General features: G+C 38.0%; 1 protein-coding gene across 1 annotated transcript; it reads left to right on the forward strand.

Moving 5' to 3' along the window:
* Positions 1-13,355: 13,355 nt before the first annotated feature.
* ZFP42 (ZFP42 zinc finger protein) lies at positions 13,356-19,406 on the forward strand. Its single transcript, XM_068532306.1, has 2 exons — positions 13,356-13,475; positions 18,409-19,406. The coding sequence occupies exon 2, from the start codon at positions 18,504-18,506 to the stop codon at positions 19,404-19,406; it is 903 nt and encodes a 300-aa protein (XP_068388407.1). The 5' UTR covers positions 13,356-13,475; positions 18,409-18,503.
* The last annotated feature ends 1,863 nt before the right edge of the window (positions 19,407-21,269 follow it).

Here is a 21,269-nt window from a genome sequence, read left to right on the forward strand (position 1 = left end):
ACATACAGATGGCCAAGAAGCACATGAAAAGCTGCTCAACATCACTAATTAGAGAAATGCAAATCAAAACTACAATGAGGTATCACCTCACACTAGTTAGAATGGGCATCATCAGAAAATCTACAATCAACAAATGCTGGAGAGGATGTGAAGAAAAGGGAACCCTCTTGCACTGTTGGTGGGAATGTAATTTTTTAATTAATTAATTAATTAATTAATTTGTGGCTGTGTTGGGTCTTCTTTGCTGTGCGTGGGGCTTTCTCTAGTTGCGGTGAGCGGGGGCTACCCTTCGTTGCGTTGCGCGGGCTTCTCATTGCAGTGGCTTCTCTTGTTGCGTGCAGAGCACAGGCTCTAGGTGTGCGGGCTTCAGTAGTTGTGGCATGTGGGCTCAGTAGTTGTGGCTCGCGGGCTCTAGAGCACAGTCTCAGTAGCTGTGGCGCACGGGCTTAGTTGCTCCGAGGCATGTGGGATCTTCCCGAACCAGGGCTCAAACCCATGTCCCCTGCACTGGCACGTGGATTCTTAACCACTGCGCCACCAGGAAAGCCCGAGAATGTAAACTGATACAGCCACTATGGAGAACAGTATGGAGGTTCCTTAAAAAACTAAAAACAGAATTACCATATGATCCAGCAATCCCACTACTGGGCATATACCCGGAGAAAACCATAATTCAAAAAGACACATGCACCCCAATGTTCACTGCAGCACTATTTACAATAGCCAGGTCATGGAAGCAACCTAAATGCCCATCGACAGATGAATGGATAAAGAAGATATGGTACATATATATAATGGACTATTACTCAGCCATAAAAAGGAACGAAATTGGGTCATTTGTTGAGACGTGGATGAATCTAGATACTGTCTTACAGGGTGAAGTAAGTCAGAAAGAGAAAAACAAATATCGTATATTAACGCATATATGTGGAACCTAGAAAAATGGCACAGATCAACCGGTTTGCAGGGCAGAAATTGAGACACAGATGTAGAGAACAAACGTATGGACACCAAGGCGTGAAAGCGGCGGGGGTGGGGTGGGGGGTGTGTGTGATGAACTGGGCGACTGAGATTGACTCGTATACACTGATGTGTATAAAGTGGATGACTAATAAGAACGTGCCGTATAAAAAAATTAATTAAATAAAATTCAAAAATTAAAAAAGAAAAAAAAGAAGAACATTCTAATCATCTAATTTCCATGATATATTCTGTAGACTGTGTCCCTCCAAGTAGTTGCTGTGTATGCAGTACTCTACGGGTGTCACTGATTTTATCTGAAAAGGCTGCTTTGCAAACCCAGTTGGTGTTCAATTATCTCTTCTTTTGCCTACATTTTTAGCTCTTTACAAGAAAAGATCACTGTAGACTGCCTTCATGATGACAGACTAGTCGAGAATAAAGGGAGAAGTGTAGGTGCAGGTTTCCATGATCCTAGAGCAAACTACATATAGAAAGTTTAAGCCCATCATACATTCTTAAAAGGCAGGAAAATTTCTCTTTAATAAGCACTTATTGAGCACTGGTTACATGAGCAATAAAAGTCTTTTTTTTAATAGCAGAATAAAATGTGGGTGTATATAAATGAATATGATATGAATCCTGTCATCAAGGAGCTTACAGGACTTCCCTGGTGGTGCAGTGGTTAAGACTCGCGCTCCCAATGCGGAGGGCTCAGGTTTGATTCCTGGTCGGGGAACTAAGATCCCACATGCTGCGCAGCGTGGCCAAAAAAAAAAAAAAACTAAAAGAGCTTACAAATAAACTATAAAGTAAAATTGAAAAATTGAGAAACCAGAAGTACAAGGTGATGGAAATAATCACTTTGAAGAAAGGGTGATTAATTTCTGCTACAAGAATCTGTAAACGTTGCAGTGAGAAGTTAATATTTGACTTAAGCCTTGAAATATGAAACATGAAGCACCATATCAATAGACAGTATTAAAGGCTGTGGAAAGAACTAGATAAAATCAGTTGGGGAATAAGTGTAAGGAAGAAAAAAGGCCCAAGGACTGAGCCCCCTGCACAAGGATGTTAATGACCTTGAAGGTGAGGAGGCACAATAAGTGGACATTCCAACCATGTCAAATGATGCATAGATCTAGTAAGATGAGCAGTGAAAATTGACCTTTGGACTTAGCAATGTGGAGATAAATGGTGACCCTGAAAAGAGCTGTTTCAGTGGAGAGTTGAAAGGAATGATTTACTGAAGTGGATTCAAGTCAAAAAGAAAGGAGAAGAATTGAAAATCAGCACTGCATATCAGTGTTTCTCAGACTTTAATGTCACTGTGACTCTTGGAGATCCTGCTAAAAAGCAGTTTCTGATTTAATAGGTCCAGAGTGGGACCTGGGAGTCTGTATTTCTATGAGTAGGAATACAGACTCCCAGGTCTGTATTTCTTTATATGCATTTCATCATCCTAGGGGATGCTGAAGTTGTTGGTGGGTCTTAATTTGAGTAGAAGAAATAAAAAGAAAATCAGGAGTTTTCTATGGAAAAGCCCAAGGAAATGGGTTGGGTGAGCAAAGCAACTAAGGGAATGTGAGGTCAAGAGAATTATTTCTAGGATTCTCATTACCAGAGCAAGTGTGCTTGCATGCCAATGGGAATGATCCAAAGCCAAGAGAAAAAAATCAAAGATGGATGAGAGAGAGGATAATTGTTTGAATAATGTCCTTGAGTAGTCAAGAGAAAATGGCATCCAGTGATAAATGAAGAGGAAGCTCTGGATTGAAGCACAGACAGTTCACCTATATTACCGAAGTGGGCTGCAAAGTTCCTGGGTATAGATGTAGATGAGTTGGGTGGTGGAATGCATAGAGGTTCTCTTCAAATTGTTTTTATTTCTCAATGCAGTAAGATAGCTGAAGGGACTGGAGGAAAATGTTAGATGTTTGAGGAAAGAGGGGACCATGTAAAATAACCGTGATATGAGGGAAGGGAACAGTGAGCAGGGGTTTTCAGGGCAGAGGAACTACACTATATGACACTGTAACAGTGGATACGTGTCATTATAAAATTGTCCAAACCCATAGAATGCACAATACCAAGAGTGAAATCCATTGTAGACTATGGACCTTGGGTAATTACGATGTGTCAATGTAGGTTCATCAATGTAGGTTCATCAATGTAGGTAACAAATGGTATCACTCTGGTGGGGGATGCTGATAATTGGAGGAGGGGGTTGTGCATAAGTGGGGGCAGGGGATATGTAGGAAATCTCTGTACCTTCACTCAATTTTGTTTTGGACTTGAAACTGCTCTAACCAATAAAGTTTATTATATAAATAAATAATAATCATGAGATGGTAAATTGATTCTGGCGGTTGTTCTCAACCCTATCAGACCCAATACTCCCTTTTATAACACATATCTTTAACATCTTTGCAACTATTATAAAAATAATTAATTTAACCTACCTACACATATTTTTAAAATCAATATAACGCCCTCACCATAATATAAGGAAATAAAAGGAAAGTTATGCATAATAAAATAACATGTATTCCCATATGTAAATGCTCAGACTTGAGCGTCGGGAGACCAAAAACATCTCCACAAAACACTTATACTCTCTAGGGGGCGATACGACTTTTGGTGAGAATCATTATGTTGCTAGACATGACGAAGGGCCCACTCCATCAGGGACTATAATTTCACCGGAGACCCATTAGCATGGGTGTGCATTTTGCTCAGCTGCCTGGATGCAAGCTCAGAGTAGGCCAAGTTGCATTTAAGCAGGGTGGCAGCTTTACTGGAGAAGAAAATGAACGGAGAATGGAACAAGGAAGTTTAAGGCCCAGGTCCACATCCCTTTCTGCAATTCCATAATCCAAAAAGAGCATGGAAAAAGGAAAATTTTGTTTTGTTTTCATAAGGTTGTTCACAACTCATTTGGAAACAAAATTCAACTTGAATAGACACAAAACTATTCAGAGCCTTTACTGATCCCACTTATTTAGGCATAATCATCAGTTTCACTGCAGATATAATATGGTATAGGGAATATACTATCATTCTTTAATTTGTTTTTAATCTGAATCTGGAAATAGATTAGACCTCAGGGGTTTGGGATGAAGGATTATGACCTTTGTACATCAGGGAATTAATAAAATAATGGGCCATGTAATCTAAGATGGACTAGACAGGAAGTGAGAACAAGAGCAGTAAGGGACAGTGAAATGATGGAGAGTTGCTGGATTGCAGACTGTTTAATTAGACGTACTGGAAGTGATCCAGGAAGACTGGAGCGATGATCACACACTGTGATGCTTTTAATTGAGAATATGAATCCAGTGCAGTTACAGGTAATGATAAGTTTGGACCATGAGGTGGCTGAGGTGAGGAAGAATCATCCATGTGGATATTGACTCTAATCTTAGAGTCACTAAGATTAGTACTGGGATATTTAGATCTGACTGCATCAAAGAGTAGTGGTGACTAATATAGTCTGATATCTTAAGCTTCAACAAAGCTGGTTAGTGTGAGGTATAGGAAAAGAGAAAAGTTTGGAGGAAGCAAAGAGGAAAAAGGTGAACACTTATCCCATGGTGTAGAGTAACAGGTGTGAAGAGAAAATAGAAAACTAAAATAATTGGCTCAGTCCTAAGGATACACATAAACAACAGCAGAATATTGTAGATGAGCCTGCTCTATTTAGCTAAAATGGAATAGTTCAGGGGTCAGTAAGCTTTTTTTCTATAAAGGGCCAGATAATAAATATTTTAGGTTTTGTGTTATAGTTACTCAACTCTGCTGTTGTAGTGCAAAAAGCAGCTATATCCAATAGGTATAGAAATAGGCATGGTTCTGTTTCAGTAACATTCTATTTATGGTTACTGAGCTTTTAATTTCACATAATCTTCAATGCCAGGAAATATTACTCTTCTTTTGATTTGTTTTGTTCAATCATTTAAAAATGTAAAAACCTTTCTTATTATGGTAGGCAGCAGTCCAGATTCGGACCAAGCGCCAAAGACGGACAAATTCTGGAATAGTTTAATATGTAGATAGTAAAAGGGAAGAAGATGTTGGAACCAGATTAGAGAAGGCTTCAAAAACATGCTAAAGCCTCTGCTTTTTTTTTTTTTTGTTATGCTTTAGAACCTATTCAAAATTGTCATGGAAGCAAAAGATATATCATCAGTGTTTCAGGAATATAAGTGGTTGTAGTAGGAATAATGGATTAAGAAGACAAGAGATTGGCTGCAGAGTGTCTGTTTAGAGGCCTTGGCACTTATGCAGAGAGGACATAAGTGCCCAGGGACACCTTTGTTTGAGAAAGCAGAAGCCATTCAATGTCATCAGAAATAAAGTGGCAACACTGAAAGGATATTAAATACACAATTTTACTATCTCTCTGAACATACTGTAAGGAGAATGGTAAAAGAATATTTAGAAACATTAAAGAGATTTAACCCAAATGACTCAGACGGTAAGAATATGACGCTGGTAAAGAAATGAGGGGAGCAGGTACACATAGGAGAAGAGTTCAGAAAAAGGCGATCTAAGAATATGGTCTTAGCTGGTACCATAGCTAAAATTATTTTCTCTTGAGACTTGAGAATTCTTTTCTATGACAATTTCTTAAAATACTTATCTCTCTTGAATTTTATGCCTGACCACTGTGGGTGAAACCCTAGGGGACGGAAAGGAGAATTCCCATACTAGAGGCTACAAGTGATTCTTACCCAGTAAGGCACGTCTGAGACCCATTCCAAGACCAAAGAATTCCTGGACTAGGTCAGCAAGAAACACCTTGCTGGTATGCTACCATGGCAGTGGTTTCTTGGCTCCCTCTGTAGAAAAGTAAACATATACCCTGAAACCTCTGCCAGGAGCCTTTGTATTCGTCCAAAAAATCCCAGCAGAACTGAAGAAACTTGATGAGTACTATGCAGAAAATCCACTCATGTTATACCTTGTCCTCTGTTATTTACAGACTACACTTTAAGTGGGGCAATTGAAATTTGGTCCTGGGCTGCCTCTCTTCTACCTGTACTCTCCTCCAGCACTAGGACAGTTAATAATACCTTCTATAGTGAAAAGTGTCATGAAGGAAATGGAGATACCCTAGCATTTGAGGAAACTCATGTACACTGGTCCCTCCCTACCACTGAAGCTGAAATCAGAATGAAGCAAAGAACCAGGTTTGTGATAATCTGGGGTCTCCAACTTCAGAAAGAAGAAAGATAAGCCGTGGAAAAACAAGGATGATGGTTTGGCTTGAGAGGAAAAGGAGCACAGTTAAGGCAGGAGGGTGGGTGGAGACCAGATCACATGGTGTCTTCTAAGATAGGAAGGAATTTGGATTTTTTTCTAAAGGAGATGGAAAACCATTGGGGAAAGCAGCATCTTATTTACCTTTTTTTAAAAAATCACTGGGATATACCTTTTCATTCTTTCAGTGGTACCTCTTAAAGTTCATAATTTCAATCTCATCCAACTTATTTATTTCTTTTCCTTTATATTCAGTACTTTTGTATATCGAATAAGAAATCATTCTCAACCCCAAATTTAAGAAGCTATTCTTCCATTTCGTTCTCAAAGCTGTATTTACCTTCCACAATTATATCTACAATCCATAGTTATAGCTACAGTCTGGAACTTATTTATGTGTGCAATGTGAGTTAGGAGTCAAGATTCTTTTTTTGCCACATGTATAGCTGTCTCAGTATTGTTTCTGAAAATACTAGTCTTTTCCCACTGTCACCTTTATCATGAGTTAGTGCCTTAGTCAAACCAGGCTGCTATAATAAAATACCATCAACTGGTTATTTACTTCTCATAGTTCTAGAGGCTGAAAGCCCCAAGATTATGGTATCAGCACGGCTGGTTCTGGTGAAAGCCCTCTTCTGAGTTGTGGACAGCCAACTTCTCATTGTATCCTCACAGTAACAGAAAGAGAATAAGCCAGCTCTTGGCTTCTTTTCATAAGGGCACTAATCCCAACCATAAGGGCTCCACCTTCATGACCCAATTACTTCCCAAAGGTGCCACCTCCAAATGCCATCACACTGGGGATTAGACTTGAACATAAAGTTTGGGGGAATGTAGATCTGTCAGGTTATCCCATGTGTACAGGCCTGTTTCTGGGTTCTACTGTGTTACATTCTACGGCTTTCTACAATTTTAACAAACTACTCAAAATATTAAATGTTGCAAGTCAAAAAGATGGATGTAGCTAAAAAACTAATTCTTATATACTTCATTTTCTTGGGGACAGAACAGTAAAGCATAACTGGAGAAATGAGGACCTACACTGTCTAATTATATAAAGTAGATTACCTAAACCAACTTGTATTATAGCACATTTGGGAGTTTTAGCTAAAAAAGAAAACATAAAGTATTTAAGTTCTAAATAAAGATTGCTTATGGAATACTACTCAGCCATAAAAAAGAACGAAATAATGCCATTTGCAGCAACATGGATGCAACTAGAGATTATCATACTAAGTGAAGTAAGTCAGAAAGAGAAAGACAAATACCACATGATATCACTTACACGTGGAATCTAAAATATGGCACAAATGAACCTATCTACAAAACAGAAACAGTCATAGACATAGAGAACAGACTTGTGGTTGCCAAGGAGGAGGAGGGAAGAGAGAGGGATGGAGTGAGAGTTTGGGGTTGGGAGATGCAAACTATTACATTTAGAATGGATAAACAAGGTGCTACTGTATAGCACAGGGAACTATATCCAATCTCCTGCAATAAACCATGATGGAAAGGAATATGAAAAAGAATGTCTCTATATGTAAAAGCAGAGATTGGCACAGCATTGCAAATCAACTCTACTTCAATAAATAAATAAATAAAGCAAAGATTGTTTGAAGCACTGATGTTTACATATTTACCCATTCTGATACACTTCTAACCATATATGTAAACAAATTATTTAGAGCTGCATTTTTCAAACTTTTTTGGCAATGACAAAATACTCACCCAGTGATTCCAAGTCATAGTTTGAACAACATGAATTTAGATCTTAAAAATTCCCAAAAAACAAACAAAAACAAAAATGATTATTTATGACTGTGTAGTCCACAATTATTTTTTAATACATTTCTTTTTTTTTTTTTTTGCCCAAATAAGGCAGAACCAGTAATACTTACAGGCTGACATTCATTATTTATTCTCACCACTTCAAAAATAATACAAAACAGTAACCAAATTGTCCTACCATATTCCTATTTAGAGAATATATAGACCTTAAAAAGCCTGGAGCATCCAATGTGCCACAATGATCTTCTCCTATACAGATATGCATTTTATTGGTTTTCTACTTACCACATTACACATACAAAAAAATCTCTAAAGGTAATGTTAAATGGCTGATTATATCATATAGAATATATTCCTAAAAGCCAAGGTAACTCTATATAGGGAGAGATGGCATTGCGTTTCCAAAAGAAAGGTTTCCTGAGAGGTGGTGATTCTTCATTTGAGTCTTAAGAGAGGTATAAGCTTGGAATCAAGCTCGGGGTGAATTTTATGGGAGGGGTGATGTTAGGATATTCCAAGACAAAAATTACATTTTCTGGGCTAGAACTGGGGTTAGATTGTGGAGCCCATGTCTGTGCATTAACTATGTTCTAAATACAAAATGGAATCTAGATTGGATACTGGAACAGATTTTTTTTAAAAAGGAGATTATTGGAAAAACTGGCAAAGTCCAAATAAAATCTGGAGTTTAGTTAATAGTATCGTACCAATGTTGATTTCTTCATCTTGCTAAATGTACACTGGTCATGTAAGATGTTAACATTAAGGGAAGCTGGTGCAGAGAAATATGAGAACTCCCTGTATTGTCTTTGCAACTCTTCCATAAACCCCCAAATACTTCAAAATAAGAAAGTTTAGGGCTTCCCTGGTGGCGCAGTGGTTAAGAATCCGCCTGCCAATGCAGGGGACACGGGTTGGATCCCTGGTCCGGGAAGATCTCACATGCCACGGAGCAACTAAGCCTGTGCACTACAACTACTGAGCCTGCGCTCTAGAGCCCGTGAGCCACAACTACTAAGCCCGTGCGCCGCAACTACTGAAGCTTGCGGGCCTAGAGCCCGTGCTCCACAACAAGAGAAGCCACCACAATGAGAAGCCCGCGCACCGCAATGAAGAGTAGTCCCCGCTCGCCACAACTAGAGAAAGCCCGCACGCAGCAACAAAGACCCAACACAGCCAAATATATAAAAAAAAAAAAGTTTAAAAAAAAACACATCTGAGGTTGACTCATAAATTTTTATGGAAAAATGAGAAATTACCTAAAGTAAGTTAGATCAAGCTCTGAAATTTTCTCCAGGTGAGCCCAATTTTAATAGGTCCCTTAATAGGAAGGGAATTATGTGGATAGTCCATTCTTAAGAGGAAGAAAGGATCTTATGAAACTGCCAAATAATAACATTCACGGATCATTGTCAAAGTCCAAGGAAAATCTGTGGTCTAAAAAATAGCCTTTAGCTCCTGCACTGAAGCTCACTGCTAAATTCTCACAAAGAAAATGAAACATGACAATGTTTATGTGGTTATAGCTTTCATCTAAAGAGCTTAAAGACTGCTGAAAATATACGAGATTTGGATACAAGTCTCATTCTGCTCAGTGTGAAGTACCAAACAGCTTCCATTTAGATTTTGTTTTAATGCAGAGCCCATCTTCTCCCATTTTATGCCCCCCATGCCCACTCATCCCCCACCCCCAGCCTGGTAAAGGTGGTCAAATGGTACAACTTCTAGTTATAAAACAAGTCCTGAGGATGTAATGGTGACTATAGTTAATAATACTGTGTTGTACGTGTATTTGAAAGTTGCTAAGAGAATAGATCTTAAAAGTTCGCATCACAAGAAAAAAATTTTGTAACTTTGTACACATAAAAGTTAACTAGATGGATTTAACTAGACTTATTGCAGTGGTCATTTTGCAATACAGACATATATGAAATCATTACGTTGTGCACTTGCAACACATATGTTATATGTTAATTACATCTTAGTTTTTTTAAAAAATGCAGTCAAAATGTACCTGAATATACCCTCATAAAAATCTTATTCTACTAAGACATCATATTCCAAGCAGAAACATTTATTATTTGACTGGGTTTTTCTGAATGGAAACTCTAAAACTACATTTCAAAAGCTCTTTAAACAACTGACTGAACTTGGAAAATTAACTTTGCCTTTAAACTTTGTGTCAAGATAGCAAGACTTAGGTTGTAAACTCTGGCCCATAAACTAATACCTCTGTGGCTTTGAATAAGGCATTTGTCATTACTGACTTCCCATTTCCTTATCCATAAAATAGGTAATAACAACTCATAAGCTTTCTATCAAGGTCAAATAAGTATGTAAAAAGGCATTATAAATTACAGAAAATAATAATGCAATAGGCTTTTTATGAAAGCTATACCCATGGAGTTTGTAAAATACCATAATATAATATAAAATGCTATATCTCAAAGAATCAGGCACACTCAAGTTCTAATCTGAGTTTAGCTACTTACCAGTGTGTAAACTTTCTTTGTGCCTCAGAATTCTCATGTTAAAATACTAATAAAACTATGATAATAATAATAATAGTAATGTAATCATTTTGTAAATCTGATTTCAAGATAAAATGAGACATTGCATGTAAAACATTTAATTCTCTAAGTCAAATAGAGATAGACTGAAGCTCCAACAATGAAACAATGTTTTACAAGTTTAAGGTTAATATGCATTGACTATACATGACACATGTGTTCTTAAAATATTCCATTCCCATTCCTCTTGGCATGAAGATCTAACTTCTTACCATGACCTACAAGGCCTGGGGGTCTGGCACTGCACATCCCCTCTTGTTCCCCTTGCCTTCATAGGTATTCCATCCACTGTCAGGGAGGTGTGCCCTCTCAGCTGACCACCTTCAGATCACAGCAGCTCTAGGGAAATCTTCCTGAACTTCCTGATTCCGTCACAGTCTCCTATTCTGGGCTCTCATAACACCCAATACCTACGCTTCATTGTCCTAATAATAGCTGCATTTCAATATTTACAAAGCGTGATTACTTCATTGTCTTTATTTAAATTTTTAATATCTTGTTCATCATGAATTTTTGCACTAATTTTATTGTTTAAATATTGCATTAAAATATTATTAATCTTAACTGAATTTTAGGACACCCCTCAAATATTTTTGCAGGAAACCAGTAAGTTACATGCCTCACCCTAGTTCTGGTCCTGCAACTTCAGCCTGAAAATTCCAGGAGGCCTGGGATACATATCCCCAGGATCCAGAACAATGGCTTGACTGGGGGAGAAACTTAAATATGTGTAGAGCAAATTAGAGCACATTTGTAGTTTCTGAATTCTAAGACGTTTTAAGGGAAATATTAGTTGGTAACACAGAAATAAACTGTCAAACTAAAATTTTTTTAAAAACCAGCTAAAATGTTATTCTTAGAAGAATTACTATGACTAAAACTCTAGCAATTCAAAAAGCTGCTTGTTTCCATCAACCACCCTCTTTGTATCAATTTCAAAAGGCAGCCCATTTTTGTTTCAGGGTTTAATTGGTTCCCTAGCTCATTTTGGAGGAATTCAATTTCCCTTGAGCAGAGTTCGTATGACAACAGATGAGTTCCTTCTTTTTGATTTACTTCTCTAGGCCCATGGAAAGGAAAGCTAAAACAAAATGGGAGGAAAAGTAATTTATGTAAGAGGTGTAGTGTGAAATGCAAATTTAGATTTTCTAAACATGTAGTCTCCAGCTTACAAGCAGAGCTACATTAACACAAACCAAGTGACCAGATTTGGGAAGGGAATTAATCTTGTTGATTGTATGCACTGTCTCAAAAGTTACGGGAGTGATAACAAAAAGGTGTGGTCTAGTGAATAAGATGCAAGAGTTAGATGAAAAAAAGGATCTTTGGCTTTAGTTATATGTGTGTATTTCTCTCTCTCTCTCTCTCTCTCCATATATATATGTCATCCTATATATAAATATATCATATATACATAAGTGATATTTATTTATATTTTGTGTATATATCATTATATGTATCATTTACATATATAAGTGATAATGATGACATTTTATATAGATTTATAGAGAGAGCCTCCAGTGAGGAAAGGGACTTCCAATAACCAATGACATTGCCATTTAAAGATTTGGAAAAAATGCTCTTCTCAGGATTCTTTGGCTCCTTGAAGTTGTATTTCTTTTTGAAACCGAAAACATTAACATTTTTATCACACACACACACACACACACACACATCTGGTTCAAACCTGCTCTGGTAACTTGCCTGTGCAGTTTCTAGAGACCATAGCAGTGCATCACAGAGAACAAGAGAGAAGTAGTTTCTCACAATTCCTGCCTTCAGAAATTCACCTGCAAATAAAAATATTTTAAGGTAAGGAGCTAAGGAAGTTTTATATAACATCGATATCCAATGGACGGGGACCTGGTATGCCTACTGGGGGAGATCAGGGAATAAAACATTTTTTAAAAGTTTAATATTTCCCCCATTGGAAACGATCTTTTATTTTTTTCACTGGCATTTATTCTAAAATAACCCCCCCCCAACAAAAAAGAGTGGAGAACTGCTCCCAGATATATATGTGAATTCCAGGCAAGCATCAAGTGAAAATTTAAGAGGCTTTTAAACGCTGATTTGGTTTTTGTTTTAATGGTCTGTGTACATATATAAACTATTAAACTTCACTAGACCATGGCCAATGGTGAGCGTTAATTGACTGGTGCTTTCAAAGTGAGTTGTGTTACCTTTAGAGACACGAACAGTCACATAATGGCTGAAAAAGAAAAAGCAGTAATAGGAGTTTCTCTGCGACTGGGGGTAGGGTGAGATGGGGGTGAAGTTTGGGGGAAGAGAAGAGAAGGCACAGGGAAAGGCGAGGTGTGCATTCCACGGGGTAAAAACTGTCTCCACCAAAATTTATTTTCTTTCATTGATATATAACTGCTTAAATTTGATTATACTTACGTTCATTTGTTCAGTAGAGATTTACTGAGTGCCTACTTCTTGCTAAAACTGGGCGATGGGGGTTCAAAGAGGTTTTCTCACGTGGCGGAGGCCCAATGACTGCAGCGCGGGGTGAGGAGTACGGGGGTGGGGTGGGGGGGAATCGCCCCTGCCCCCCCCCCCTTGGTTGAATGTGACCACGCGCTGGCAGGTCCGGCGGCCAACCCCACCCAGGCCCGGCGCTGAGCCACACCCACCTCCACGCCCACCGCTGCCTGATCCCTCGACCTTCACAAGGTTGGTAGAGCCTTTCCTTGGAAATTCAACTAATCAAGGCAGAGTTGAAAAGTAGGTGTAGCCTGATGACTATGTCCATCAAAAGGAGGGTGGATCCAACCGGCGGAGCGCAAAGAAAGGTTGATTCCAACAGCTGTCGGGAGCAGGAGTAGCAGCTTCTTCTACGTCTTACCTTTGAAAGGAATTGGAATAGCAGAGTGCTTCGCGGTAGCATGGGTAAGTCTTGTTCCGTGGAACTGCTTTTTTCAGCTACTGGAGACGGTGTGTGTATTGAGCTCTCTACTTAGGATGGATTTTTAACCGTGGATCCCGATCAAAAAGATTTTGAAAAGCACAAATGGGAAGCGTTTTATCATCCTAGAACCAGGTGGGGAGTGGACCTTGTCCAGTAGACTTCTAGTGTTTAAAAGGCGTTTACCTACACCTATTTGGGCCACTGACCTCAAACTTTCAAAACGTAAAGGAGGAAAGTAAATACACTTTCAAGAAAGCAGATTCCTGGCTGAATTTTCCTTGAAGTTGCATTTTTAAATTTTGTTTTAAAAAATTGTATAAAATTGTATTGTAAAACTTTGTACAAATATTGTATCTCATTGCAAGAAATGGCTCGGTCTATTTTATGCTAAAATGTTTAAATTATTTATTATAAAGAGTAAACTTATTTTCCTTTCTTTCCTCTTCAATTATCTCTGCAAATGGCACTACCATCCACCCAATTACTTGAGCAAAAAATTGGACTATTCACTCATTCTTGCTTCCTGTTTCTCTTACCCCCTTTATCCAACCCAACAGCAAGTTTGGAAGGCTCTATCTCCATTTTCCCTCTCTCCCTCCATTTCAGCTCCGCTGCTACCACATGCTCCAAACCACCAACATTCTTTTCCTAGATTACTAAATAGCCTGAGGGATTTTTTTTTTTGCTTTCTCTCTTGCCTCTCTTAATCCATTCTTCACAAATCAGCCTGAGTAGTCTTTTAACCTAAATCACAGCGTGCTAATTTCCTTGTTTGAAAGAAACCCCTTAATGGTTCCCATTGGTTTGGGAATGACATGCAAATGGCTCCCTCCTGCACCGTCCTCAACCTTCTCTCAGACCTCTATGGTCTTTGTCCGCCATTTTGTGTAATAAGCATGGCTTTCATTGCCGTCCAGCAAGCTAATCCCTTTGTGCTTTCTGTTGCAGCTTGGAAAGAACACTCTTCTTCCACCTCTTTCAACTGGCTAATACTTTTCTTCTTTTTCAGGTCTGGGTCTAATGCTTCCTTGCAGGCCTTTACAGACATTCTTTTTAAAGATAGCCTCCCCTGCTTTTCCTCTTATTGGTTTCATTTCACAGCATTTTTCTCAACCTGAAATTATTTTATTTACCATTTTATAAAAACTTTATTTACATTTCTGTCTCACACAGATAAAAATGATATGAAAACCAGGGACTTTATCTTTTTCGCTGCTCTAAGGGTCAGCACCGCGGGAATTCCCTGGTGGTCCAGTGGTTAGGACTCCTGGCTTTCATTGCCGTGGACTCAGATTCCATCCTTGATGGGGGAACCAAGATCCCGCAAGCCGGGCGGCACGGCCAAAAATTTAAAAGAAAAAAAAAATTTTTTTTAATTTAAAACGAATTTTTAAAAAGGGTTAGCACCTAGAACAAAGTTTGGTACTAAATATTTGTCAAATGATTGAATAAGTAAATGATGCACCCTTGGAACTACTTCTATCACAATTTGAGAAATACAAAATATAGTATATAGTCTCATGACATTAAGTAATTCTTGTAACATCCTATACTATGTTTAACCATTACGTTTTCCATGTGGTTATTTCTACCAAAGGAGAATGTAGTTATATCAACAGGAGTATTCTCATAATAAATTAATAAGTTACCATTTCAATTTATACATTGTTCTCACAAGCTTGCATATTGTGTGAGAAATGGCATGATGCTCAGACATCTGACAAATAAGAATCTAGTTTAGAAAGGTAAGGGCTGTACTTGGACCCTGGTAAATTCATAAAGAAAATACCTTTCTCTCAACCCTGATCTCATAGGAGATGTTGTACTAGATAACACCTTGGCATCACTGATAGACAACTTTATGAAACTTCTACCTTAAGCATGTCTAATATCCCAAATGAATTTCTAGTAAATTAATTTTATAGGATTGCTAAATCAGATATCACCAGTCTGACGACTAAATGCGTATTCATCAATTCATTTCATTAGACAAATCTAGTAAGTGCTGGGGCATGTGAATAAGACAGGAGAGGCCCTTGCTCTCTTAAAGCTTACAGTCTAGTAGGTAAGACAGGGCTTAAATAATCAGAACCAAGGGGCTGTGGTCAGTGTAAAATGGGGAGCTAGGAGAGCGTTTAGCCTGGGGACCTAATTTAGACTAAGAATCAAGGGAAGCTTGCCGGAGCAAGTGGTGTTTAGGCAGAGATCTGAAATGTAGGTGGGAAGTAAACCTCTGCATGCCCCATCTGTGCACATGCTCATATGGTAAGGGGGATAGAGAGTGGGTAGTTTGTTTTTTTTTTAATTCTATAGTTTGGTATTTATCCTAATTTTTTTTTAATTGAAATGTAGTTGACGTACAGCAATATTATTTAAGTTACAGGTGTACAGTATGAGGTTAGGTAGTATTTTGTCGAGAGGAAAGAGCATGGCACTTTATTGGAAGGAGACTTTATTATGGCTGGAGATGGCAAGAGATAAGTTTGGAGAGAAAAGCTGGAATCAAACCAATTGTAGCTATTTTAAATGGACTAACTGAGGGAGGGAACTGTTGTGTTCTTTCCTACTTAAACTTTAGATCTAGCAATTTTGCTCCAAAAGTGCTTGCTATATGCACTAATACAAAATGAAATGAAAATTATTTTTTAGCTATGAGAGCATGATTTTGTTAGGCAAATATTGCTGGATACAGTCTCCCTGGTTTATTTCACCTTTATAAAGGACAGAATAAATAACAACACTTGTGCCACTAACGTTATTTATATATTATATATTAGGAATATAACATACAAACAGCTTGAACATATTTTTTTTAAGATTTTTTTTGATGTGGATCATCTTTAAAGTCTTTACTGAATTTGCTACAATATTGCTTCCATTTTATGTTTTGGTTTTTTGGACATGAGGCATGTGGGATCTCAGCTCCCCGACCAGGGATCGAACCTGCACCCCCTGCATTGGAAGGTGAAGTCTTAACCACTGGACAGCCCGGGAAGTCCCTGAAAATATTTTTAAATAGCCACATTTAAAAATAACCTCCTCAAAAGAATCGTACTATCTATTCTTGGCAAAAGAAAAAAAATACAATAAAAGCAAAACATGCATTTCAATTGGTAAGGGAAGAGGTTTAAATGTCTTCTTAAACATAAGTATGTATATTACATAGAAATATATATTTATTTATATTATATATGCATATATTTAAGAAAACATTTAAACCTCTTCCCTGAGCAATTTATATACAAATATTTGATTTATACTTAGTTAAATATATATCATGAAAATATTTATATATTTATTTGTAAATATGTATATATAAATGCTTAAGACATTTAAAAGTCTCTCAGCAGTTTTTAAATATCATATATAACATTCATATATATTTTATATAAGTAAATATATAATTTATTTAATTTGTAATTTATATAGTATATATTTACATATATATGTGTATATATAGTGTTTAAGAAGGCATAAAAGCATGTTTTGTTTTCATTCTATGTATTATTTTACCAAAAGTAAATGGCACAAACTTTTTGAGGTGGCTTTTTTTTTTTTTTTTTTGGCCACGAGGCATGTGGGATCCCAGCTCCCCGACCAGGGATCAAACCCGCACCCCCTGCACTGGAAGGCAAAGTCTTAACCACTGGGCCGCCAGGGAAGTCCCGAGGTGGCATTTTTTAATGTGGCTATTTAAAAACATTTTCAAGCTGTTGATTTTCATTCCAGTACTTTCACATTTGCTCCTTTTTAAAAGCATTTAATTTTTGTTCCTACAGCAGGACATCAGGATGCTGAAATTAAGAGATCTTTTATAAGACACAATTGTAACATTAAGCAAAGGACTCTTAGAAAGAATATAGTATATTCATGCTGTAACTTTCATAGTACTACTTATAGATTTTTAAGAAAAGGATCAAAAACCACTCAAATTCCCCTGTGCCTTTATTTTGACGTGCACTTATAAGAGATGGCAATGCATAGATTTCACATGGCTTATTCTCTGAATCCCCATCTTATAGAACAAGGGTGGGCAAACTACAGCCATGCACCAAATCAGTCTCTGCTGTGCATTGCCCATCCTCTGTGTACTGTCTGTAGCTGCTTCTGTGCTACAGTGAGATTGAATAGCTACGACATAGGCCCTAGGGCCCACAAAGTTTAAATCAGGCTCTTTACAGAAAAAGTTTGCTGCCCTTGGTCTAGAATAGTACCTGGCACTTAGCAGGATCCAACATCTACTTATAGAATGTATACAAAGGTAAACTAACAGTAGCTCACATGAGTGGTCAGCATTTGGTCTATGCCATGAACTGTGCTAAGCACTTTAAATGCAGTATTTAATTTGAATTTCACAGAAGTGTTACATAAGAATAGGCATATCTTGCTCCCTCACCTCCTTTAAATTTTTAGTCAGCTGTCACTACCTCAGTCAAGATTTACCTGGAGCTCCCTATTTAAAATTGCAAATCCCTGCTTTCTACCGGTCCCTTGGCTTATTCTAGAGCGCTTTGCCTTATAACATATGATGTACATTACTTATTTATGTTGTATACTCCATGGGGCATACATTACATATTTGGTATAATATATCTATTCACTGGTATGTCTCAACCCATGAGTAGCCTAGAATAGGGCAAGCACATAGTGAGTGCCCAATGAACATTAGGTGATCAGTTAGGGAGGTCAGATAACTTATGGGGGATATCCAGGAAAGAAATGGTTATGACCCATGTCTTACATATATGTATATGTCACAGCTAATTCTCTTAGTCTCTTGCAGAGTTAGTCAAGGATGTAAATGTAGTGATTCTGTTATTGGAAAGTGAGTTCTAGGCCATTTTTTGAGGTCATTTTCTGACAATGGCTCTAATATTGGAATATATTTTACCTAATGACTACTATCTCAAACAGGTGCTTGCTGAAAACAATTCACGTAGATCACTCCCACCCAGAAGTGGTTGATCTATCCTGGTGCAAACCTTCACGGAGGGAGCTAGCAGGACAACATGGACCAGAAACTGAAGAAAAGGGAAAAGACACGTGGCCAGAAAGGGCCTGGTAGAAGAGCTGTCAGTGGGGACAAGTCACTGCCAGCCCAGCAGGAACCTCCTGACACGACGTGGACCTTATGTGATGAGGATGTGTGCTATGAGACTAGCTTTCGGGTTGTTGAAGAGGATTCCTTCTCTGACTGTTACATAGAATGCATAATAAGAGGTGAGTTTTCTGAACCTATCACAGAAGAGGACTCACTTCTTAAGTCCTTTGACTGTCTGAAAGAAGGATCAGAACAAGAGCTTTCTCAACAGGCTCTTACGGCAAGCTCACTTCTTGAACGTTCCTTGGAATACATGAAAAAGGGGGCAAAACAAGAACTTCCTCAAAAGTTTGGTGGAGAGAATTCACTTCTTGAGTCTTCTGAGTACATGACAGGCAAGAAGCTTCCTCCTGGAGAAATACCCAGCACTGACTGTTCAGATCCTCAACAGCTCACAGCATGCACTAAAATGAAGCCAAGTACAAATAAAGAATATGATGCTCCAGAAAAAATTGTTTGTCCTCAGAGTGGATGCATAAGAGAGTTCAAGAATAGAGCATCCCTGAGAAAGCATCTCCGGGTTCACAGTCCCCGAGATCACGTATGTGCAGAATGTGGGAAAGCCTTCAAGGAGAGTGCAAAACTAAAAAGACATTTTCTGGTTCATACTGGAGAGAAGCCATTTCCGTGTACTTTTGAAGGGTGCGGAAAACGTTTTTCCCTGTCCTTCAACTTGCGTACACATGTGCGCATCCACACCGGGGAGAAACCTTTTGTATGTCCCTTTGAAGGCTGTCGCAAGAAGTTTATTCAGTCAAATAACATGAAAGCGCACCTCTTAACTCATGCAAAGGCCGAAATGAGTCAGTGAAAGAAGATGGAAAATAATCCTCAAACAGGATAAGCATATTAACAAAAGAGTGATTGGCAACAAATATGCCTCATTGATTATTGTTTCAGGAAACAATTTTTAAATCAATATTGCCACCCTACAAAGTATATATTTTTTTTAATGTTACTAAGATAGATGCTCCTATACTCTGTGATCTTATTTTAGAACTTTGTGTATAAAATTATAGTGCAGTTCCAATAGTAATGTCAGTAATGAACTTACTTCAAAAGCATAATCCTTAATATATGACAAATTGGATTTTTGGATATGGGACTTAATATCTCATACTATAAGTACGAAATTAACTTTGCTTTTAAGTTTGTAGTTTCCAACTGTTTAGCTTTTTCCTTTTATACTTCTTAATACATATGATAATTCTAGAGAATGAAAATTTTACAGTAGATTGTCAATAAATGAATTAGTTAAAATTTCTTAAGTTAAATATATTGTTTAATTTTATTTTTTATCATTGTATCAAACTATATTGAAATCATATAGTAGATGTAAATGGTTATTTGATAGTGTCAATCCATTTGAATCCATTTCAGATATTTTAAAATAAAAGGAAATAAAACCCCAGAAATGTACTAAATCTGTATTAAAAAATCAAAGAAGTATGTATTAAAAAGAGATGCCATTTATTTGTCTTCAGAATTAGCAAAGCATGGCAAAAATTGATTGTTCGGTATCAGTGAGGTGTCAGGGGGAAGTTGCTCTCCTACAAGGTCAGTTAAGGGATGTTGTCACCCGCCATTTGGGGAGGGGAGTTAGCTAGATCAGTTTTCTAGGGCTGCCATAACAGTACCACCAACTGGGTGACTTAAACAACAGATATTTATTGTGTCATGGTTCTGGAGGCTAGAAGTTCAAAAAAAGATAATGGCAGGATTGGTTCCTTCCTAGGGTTGTAAAGAAAAGCTCTGTTCCAAATGTCTCTTCTTGGCTTGTAGATGACTGTTTTCATGTTTACATGGCATTTTCCTGTATCTTCACATCATCTTCCTTCTGTGCATGTCTCTGTTCAGATTTCCTCTTAAAAGGACACCAGACATACTGGATTAGACCCACCCTGATGCCCTCATTTTAACTTGGTCTATAAAGATGCCCATCGCCAAATAAGGTTACATTCCAAGGTACTGGGGGTTAGGATTTCAACATGGATTTTTGAGTGTACATAGTTCAAACCATAACGTGCACTTTTTTAGACCCAATAATTTCATTTCTAGAATTCCATTCTACAGAATATGTTCACTAATGTACAAAGGTAATTTGTTCAAGGATTTTCACTAGAGCATATTTTAATAGTAATTTGATTCATAACTTAAATGTCCATTAAAAGGGAACAAGTTGCATAAATCTTAATACCTCTATTCAATAGGAAATGTGCAAATATCCTTAAAGGAAACTTGGCTGTAAAGGGAAGGAAAGAGGTCCACAGCCAGAGGGAAGCCATAGAGTAGGAGGAAGTTTGATGTTTAAGATTTAAGACACCGGGGCTTCCCTGGTGGTGCAGTGGTTGAGAATCTGCCTGCCAGTGCAGGGGATACGGGTTTGAGCTCTGGTCTGGGAGGATCCCACATGCCGCGGAGCGACTGGGCCCGTGAGCCACAATTACTGAGCCTGCGCGTCTGGAGCCTGTGCTCCGCAACAAGAGAGGCCGCGATAGTGAGAGGCCCGCGCACCGCGATGAAGGGGGGCCCCCTGCTTGCCGCAACTAGAGAAAGCCCTCGCACAGAAACGAAGACCCAACACAGCCAAAAGTAAATAAATAAATAAATTTAAAAAAAAAAAAAAAAAAGATTTAAGACACCATTGGAGATAATGGTAATATGTACCATAAAC

Source organism: Eschrichtius robustus, chromosome 21, assembly GCF_028021215.1.
Source record: "Eschrichtius robustus isolate mEscRob2 chromosome 21, mEscRob2.pri, whole genome shotgun sequence".
Lineage (NCBI taxonomy): Eukaryota > Metazoa > Chordata > Mammalia > Artiodactyla > Eschrichtiidae > Eschrichtius > Eschrichtius robustus.

What these genes read in the sequence shown, in the direction of transcription:
- ZFP42 (XM_068532306.1), top strand. Translation starts at nt 18,504, where the DNA reads ATGGACCAGAAACTGAAGAAAAGGGAAAAGACACGTGGCCAGAAAGGG.